At 38.6% G+C, this 7,817-nt stretch overlaps 1 protein-coding gene across 1 annotated transcript; it reads left to right on the top strand.

Moving 5' to 3' along the window:
• The first annotated feature begins 1,260 nt into the window (after window positions 1-1,260).
• Window positions 1,261-7,679, top strand: LOC306883538 (protein ATP1B4-like). Its single transcript, XM_079438853.1, has 8 exons — window positions 1,261-1,769; window positions 2,818-3,040; window positions 4,533-4,661; window positions 5,019-5,132; window positions 5,459-5,658; window positions 6,069-6,125; window positions 6,252-6,344; window positions 6,426-7,679. Exons 1-8 carry the CDS (start codon window positions 1,704-1,706, stop codon window positions 6,585-6,587), a joined length of 1,044 nt encoding a protein of 347 aa, XP_079294979.1. The 5' UTR covers window positions 1,261-1,703; the 3' UTR covers window positions 6,588-7,679.
• The last annotated feature ends 138 nt before the right edge of the window (window positions 7,680-7,817 follow it).

The raw sequence follows: 7,817 nt of genomic DNA, 5'->3' as shown, positions 1-7,817 counted from the left end.
GTTTTTAAACAGTATAGCACACCCATAGTTTATAAACAATATAAAATATAAATATTGATGCATCTACAGCCAGGACACCTAGATGAGCCCCAGAGAAGACCCTGTCTCCAAGACCACAGGAACCAGATGAGTCCTTTGCACAATCTGATTCTGCTTTAGCCTAGATGTAAACTGCTGATTTTGTCTGGCCAGAGGAGAATGATACTATTTCCCCGTCTAAATACTGTAAAGCTGATATAAAGCCGCCAAGCTTTATATCAAGCCGATGTAAAGCTGCTTTGACACAATTTGCATGGTTAAAAGCGCTATACAAATAATATTTATTTGACTCTTTCTTAGCCCCCCCCCCTTCTCTCTCACACACAAACACGCAACACGCACAAATAAATGAAAGTGCAGAGTTCAAAATGTGTGCAGTTAAAGGCGTTGTTTGAGTTATAGCTACTTAGTTTTATGGTAACACATTATGCTAATTACTGCTCCCACAGCCACATAGGCCTATTTCATATAGGCTGGTTATATTTAAGTAAATTTAATTGAAGTTCATGGAATTTTAGATCGCCTTTAATTTTTTTTACCAAATCGAGCATTCAATGTTTCCTTGTTTGTGTAAAAATGAAAGGAAATAAAACGCTGCATTAAATTGATCTCTATTCCTCCAGCCTGGTTTTGTCACAAAGTAAATGATTGCATCTGCTCGTTTCAGTCCTTGATGGTCTTTCTTTGAATGACCTGCTCTCCACCAAAGAAAGCAGAAAGAACAGACAAGACCGAATTTTCCATGACGCGAGTTCTTTTCAGGTTTAAAAAAATCAGCGGGTTCACGGAGCTCAACGTGATCTGTGTACAAATATTAAGCTTGATGTCAACTTTGTGAATTTATTACACTTTTGACGCCAACGCAGACCAAAGCTGGCACATATTTCACAATTTTGCATTTGTCTCTTTAATGCATTATGCAATGCGCGTGAATACTCTCTCCAGTTTAACAGCCCAGCGAGTCAAAGGGATTGTTTAGTGGAGGGTGCTGCATACTAAACCTCACTGTCTAATGTAGTTGCTGATTAGTGATTGACAAGGGCAAATGTAGATCAGAACAGAAACATATAAAGCTGTGGGTCTTTGCATAGAGCTTGTTTCAGCAGACAATGAGACTATGTGGTGTGCGTGTGCAGAATTCCACACAACACTAAACGAAGCTGCTGCCAAAAAAACTCCACTTTGTATCCCACCCCCACTTTCCCTCTCCAGCTCAATTCCATTCACTATGATGCTCGACTCCTAGCGAGAAGCTCCTCCGCACCCGACATCCGCTGTAAGGAGAAAACTCAATGAAATTCAAGAATAATTCTTGACCAGAATTAACGTTTGTGCAGCCAGCGTGAAGTGAACCTGAAGACATCGCCTCAGTGCATTCATCAAGACTTTATTTTTGGGGGCATTTTAAGTATACAAGTTTTTTCCTAAGACCCCCTTCTCATTTTTCTTTACAGAAGATATCGAAATTTTCTCTCATCTTCTTCAATTAAAAAAAAAAAAAAAAAAGGCACACACAAAAAGTTTGAACAATTATTTCACACAGTATTCGACTTTCCTGGACTTCTGCAGACTTTATTCGTGGACTGCAATCTCGCAGTAAATCGCCTGGACCGCTCGTATATGTGATTGGTTTAACAAGTACCTTTATTCTTCAGTGAGAGATCATGGAGCGCGACTCTACCGCGGGAGGGGCGGAGGACCTGCTCCTGGAAGACAAAGTTTCAAAACTGGCAAGTGACCATAACCATAATGCACCAGAATTATGTGGTTACTTTTGATTAGGGCATTGTAATTACCATACCTTGCTGGATTTAGTGCTCGGTAAGCAAGATAATAGTAGGGTATTACCCAATTGTTGGTCTGGTATCAATTTTTTAATTCATTACTGGTACAGTAAAACTGTGTCAGCCAAGTTTTTCACCTGCTCATGATTATTTAGGTCAAATAATATGGGCAATTATTCATTAATATACTTAATACATTAGATTAGGCCTATTGCTATATTGTAGCTAGCAAATGCATTTAAAAAAATCCTCTGGTACCTTAAGGAGCTGTTTCTACCTGAGCTGGTTGTTAAAAAGCTCTTTTATTGATGTAAGCAGGTTGAATCGGTCATATTAAATAACAAATATGACAGGTAAATATAAAGTCAATTTCCTGTCAAAAAATACAGTTTTATGGCAACATATTAAGATTGAATTACCATTATTTAATGCATTAGGTATCACAAACTATTTATATTTCATGTTCATTCACAAAACAGTAGTTAGTTTATAAAATGTGAAATGTTTCTATTTAGGCCAGACATTAACATTAACCTAGATTAAATATTTTTAATTGTTAATTATACCAATTGTATTAACTCACGTTAACATACTGAATCCTCATTCTTTACAGTTTTACAGTTTTTAAAAGCACGTTTTATGCGTGTCTTGATATTGAGAATGAGTGTGTAACATCTGGCTGAAGAGTGACCCTGCAGATCTTCTGCAGCTGTGAGAGGTTAGATCTCCCAACATGGGTCAGCGAGTGTGTGGGTCCTCTTCTGCCTCTCATAGATCAATGGGATTGTGAAACTTCTTTCATTCACACTGCTTTCATGCACTTGCTTTCCACTTTTTTGAAGATAAATATTTGTCTCTTCTCCTAGCCTTTCCTCTTTTAAGAGACAATATTATCCACATTAAAGTGAGTTTTTAACCATTTGATGCTTATTGCAGTGGTCTGTTTTACTAATGTAATTCAGAAACATTTATTAACGTTCCATGTTGTCTTTAGCGTGCAGGATCACTCCATAAACACGAACTAGCTGAGGCCATGGGAGTGGAACAAGAAGGACTGGTAGAACATCAGCCTCTGCAGCAGGATGACCTTAACTTTGAGAAATGGAAGCCCAAGCCAAAGCCCAAGAGGACGCTGCATGAGAAAATCGATGACTTAAAGACTTACCTGTGGAACACTGAGACTAAGGAGTTTATGGGCCGCTCGGGGAAGAGCTGGAGTGAGTAACAAGACAATAATATATTTGAATGTACACAACAAGAAACCCATTTCAACGGCAAAACAAAGAGCATTTGTCTGTGGGTGAGGGAGTGCTTCCAAATTGTACTTGGACTGTAAACTAAGTCTTTAATTAGTGATGTTCAGCCTCACCGTAGAAGCAAAGGCAAGTGAGACTATTGCTTATTGTTTTTGCTATAGTTATGGGAATAAGTTGCGGGGATGAGGGGTGATGAACTGTGCTTCTGCCCGCTCAAGTGTGTGTGCATGTACACTCTGTCACTGTGGGTGCATGTGTGTGTGTGCGCGCATGTCCAAACTTAGTGTTTACATAGGTGCACAGATAGCTTAGAGAAATCTTGACAAAAACAGACTGCCTGGGGAATGGTCCTCAGTGGGAGAGCGAATGTCACAGTCCCTTCGTTGGCCCGGGATCACATTCCATTTACCCCTACCGTGCTTTCCTCTCCCTTTCCCAAAGCCCCCTTGACCTCCAGATCTCCTCCAACACGCTCTCAGATCTACGACACAACATGTAGCCTTTTTTTGTCCAAGCTCAGAACTTTTTTTGGCAGAGAACATTTCCTGAATACGTCCGATGCAGACAGAGCAGCCAATCGCTGCTGCTAAACATCCCAATGCTAAGCAACACAGCAAATTCCCATCGGGACGAGTGCTCTAAACAGCAATATGAATGTTTCCTGGGGATACAGAGGGAAATCTCAAAGCACCAATGTCCCGTATTGAGCGTTTGTCGTAATGCAACATCTCTATGCTTTTCATGGGCATGATATGATGGGTAATGTGCTGGAGGTGGATTAAATAAACAGCCGTAGTCTTCCTTAGCGCAGGGGAGGGGCTGCTGGAGTGCTGTGATGCATGTCCCATGAAAGGAGAGTGCAGAGGCCCCACAATGCCAGAATGGGGTGATCGGGCTCCTTGGAGCTGGCCGTGGCTCTATATGGCTGCAAAAGACCGTCACTGTGATGGCAACCGGAGGTTCACTGTGTTCCTGAGTGAAAAGACAGCTGGGAGAATTTTCACCAGGCTCAAACAGAAAGGCCTTTGTGGCTGGGGGACACAGGACGGGCTGCAGCTAGTCCTTGCAAAATTGTCTGCACAGCAAAAGCCGTTTAGTTTGATGACACGTCTCATTTGATCAGCTGCTAATGAACTCTTAATTGAAAATGAAAGGAGAATTGCTGCACTCCGTTTTTTCCTGGATCTCATAAGCTAAGTTTCATTGACTTTAGTGTTTTGAACACTTTCACAACGGAAAGTTTATGAATGAATGATTAATAAAAGTGTAGTATTTGAATGGTCAACTAAATCAATAATACATAAGAATGAAATTCCTATATGAAAAACTGTCTCAAGCTGCTTGCAATGGTGTGCGCATTTCAACTGACTAACTCCTTATGTAAATCAATTATTCTACAAGAGGTTAAATCAATGCAATGCTGCTTCACTCATTAATTTCTTATCTTTTTCAGGCCTTATTCTGCTCTTCTACTCAGCATTATACATTTTCCTTGCGGCTATGTTTGCTGGTTGTATGTGCTGCCTGATGTGGTCAATTAGTCCATATGCTCCCACCTACAATGACAGAGTGATGCCACCAGGTTGGAAGAAAATTGCATTTTACTTTGTGAATATTCAAAGACTACGAAAAAAAGCTGAATAATCACTGTAAATCTTTAAAATGTTATTTATTTTTATATAAAATGTATTATTTAAAATCACAACCCTAAGAGAAGATGAGCGGTTTGGAGAATGGATGGATGATTTAAAATTACAATTGTAAATAATTTAAAATTAATAATATTTTTTTAAAAATAATATTTTTTTTATATACAAGTATATAAAATATATAATTATAAAATAAGTAATAAGTATAGAAAACAATTCTAATACATGAGCTTAATTTTGTTATTACTGTTTTTTCACTACACTTCAAAATCTTCTGTTTCTCCTGGCAGGTATGACAATGTTTCCTCATGTAGATGTAGCTCATGGGTTTGAAATTGCTTTCAACGCCTCTGACCGAAGCTCGTGGAGGAAGTATGCAAAAGCACTGGAAGCCCATCTGAAACGTAAGTCCTGGATGAGAGAACTAGGCCTACTAAGCTTATAGAGTTTGGTCTTACACTCTTTAATAGGGAAGATACGTTTTCTGTTCAGCGGGCACAGATTCAAATTGCTCAAGCACGCTGTTTAACAAGTCCTGCAGTCTATAGAAATACTGACAAGGAGGGAAACCCTTTTGTGTGCTCAGTGCTGCCAGGGCCCCACTTTTTGTGCTGGCCTGTAAGTTGTAGAGGCCAGGCTGAGCAACAGCCATTGTTTGGTTATTTTATGGTCCCTCTCTCTCTCTCTCTCTCTCTCTTTTATTACGGTTTCCCGCCGTGGCTGCATTCAGCCTATGACGACGGAGTGCAGGATAGGAGGAACATTAACTGTGAAGGAAATACGTATTTCATGCAAGATGACTTAAAGGAGAGTGCTGAGCGCAAGGCATGTCAGTTTAAGAGGTCCTGGCTGGGTGAATGCTCCGGCATGAAGGACAAAGATTTTGGCTACTCGAAGGGAAAACCCTGCATCCTCGTCAAAATGAATCGGGTGAGATTATAATATAAAAATAAAGAGTTAAGATACAAAAGCCTCTAGGTACGGTCTCAAATTCTTCTAAAATTAGCATTTTTCTCAGGCTCCTGTGTTTGTTCAGTTATTTCACTTTAATGGCAAAATAAAATAAAATAATTCATTGCCATTAAAGTGAAATTACTGAACCTACACATAGGAGCCTGAGAGAAAAAAAAAAAAACTAATTTTAGAAGAAAATTTCAAATGGCAAAAATGGTTTTTCAAAAAAACTTTTGCATCTGAACTCTTCAAATATTATTTTTTTGAAGAACAAAACCTCTGAAGCTCTAGTGCCATCTTGTGGTTAAAATAAGCAATGACTAAGTGAACCTAATGAAATCCTAATTAAGTGATATGTCAGACACTTGACTTTTCTGTTGTGACAGATTCTCGGGTATCTGCCTGGTCAAGGCACTCCAGTAAATGTTACGTGTGGAGTGAAGGTAACGATGAATGACTAACACAATACTATATAAGTAACTAAAAACAACTCTACAATAACAACCCAGTTTCTTTGCAGTATGTCATTAAACGGTAATAATTTTGGATCTTCTCCAATGTTTTTCCAGAAAGGGTCAACTGAAGGCCTCGGAGAAGTCCAGTTTTTTCCAGAAAATATCTTCAACTTGCGGTACTATCCCTATTATGGCAAACTGAGACATGTAAGTGATCCTACTTAACATTTATCCCCAGAATTCCTCATGATTTAATTTAATAGCATTTCTCACCATTTCTACCAACAGGTAAACTACTCTTCCCCATTGGTGGCTGTGCGCTTTCCCAGTGTCCAGTATGACTCCCAACTACACGTTCAATGCAAACTAAACGGCAAGGGCATCATCAACGATTCACCAACCGACCGTTTCCTGGGTAGTGTGTCTTTCACTTTAGAAGTGGGTGCATAGGGTGGCAGTAGACCTACAGAAATTGAAGTTAAAAAATTTGCAGAGTATGTTATAATAAATGAAATAGCACACTGGGTGTTGTCTTTACCCATAGCCCTCTGATTATGCCTCCGGCAGCCACTGTGCTATTCGTGTCAGAGCTGTGTTACTACCCTACTTTTTCAAACAAGGAATTTCCCAGTAAGCAAAGACTGACACTCATAGATCACATTTATAGATCAGCCACTAGAGACAGACACCTGCCTGGATTCATTATAGGATAAAATGAAATGTGAAAAGACGTCCAAATACAGTATGTAGGTCACAACTATAGCTATTGAGGCATAATCACTCAAACGTATGGTCTACAGTGAGACGTAGGCAAAACAATTCTCTAGATCTGTGTAGATTGTAGAATTAACATTTATTAAACCTTTTTGATCAGTTCTTTTGCTAAGATGTGTATATAACACAAATTAAAACCGAACAAATATTTTATGATTTTTCTCCGTTAAGTCAGTCTCCTTTAAATTCCCCCTCTGGATGAAAAAAAAAGGCCGAAAACTGCTTAACATGATCCTTTTGCTTGCTTGTTTAATTGAATAACAATCAGATGTTGTTTAGAATTAATAACCGATTGTACATTTTTGGACTAAGTTTTCTTCCTTTTTTTGGGGGGGGGATGTGTAACTAAATTTTGAATTCAGAGGCAAATGTATTTTACTGAAACGTGGGACAGAAATGCCATTTCATCATTTTCACAGAGCTTCATAATGAAATACGAGTTGATCTTTCCTCTGTCAAGCATGCAACCAACACTTCTTAAACTAAATAGAGAACGTCACATTATTAATTTCTGAGTGGAAATATCTGCTCAGTAGCCTGTAAGGAAGATTTCAACAGTATTATTTATTAATTGTATATGAATATATTGACATGGTACAAACAGTTACAAAGTGTAATAAGTTAGATGGAAATTGGTAACTGCACATCTTTGTTATTCAGTAAATGCATCGAAATATCCATTGGCTGACAAAGATTTGCCAGCTCATGTTTTTAAACGCACTCATGTTCTAGCATAAACAATAAAGATGGATGAGAATTAACGGAATCAAACCTTTCTGCTCAGTTTTCCATTCTCTTTAAAAGCAACATATCAGTTGTGATATGCATGATATTGATAAACCACTCAAGAGGATCACTTAGAATAAATGTGAATTTGCAATCTTTTGAACGAAAAACAACTAAATT

Source organism: Barbus barbus (assembly GCF_936440315.1).
Source record: "Barbus barbus genome assembly, chromosome: 17".
Classification (NCBI taxonomy): domain Eukaryota; kingdom Metazoa; phylum Chordata; class Actinopteri; order Cypriniformes; family Cyprinidae; genus Barbus; species Barbus barbus.
The sequence above is the reverse complement of the archived record's forward strand: the minus strand, read 5'-3'. Positions and strand labels throughout refer to the sequence as shown.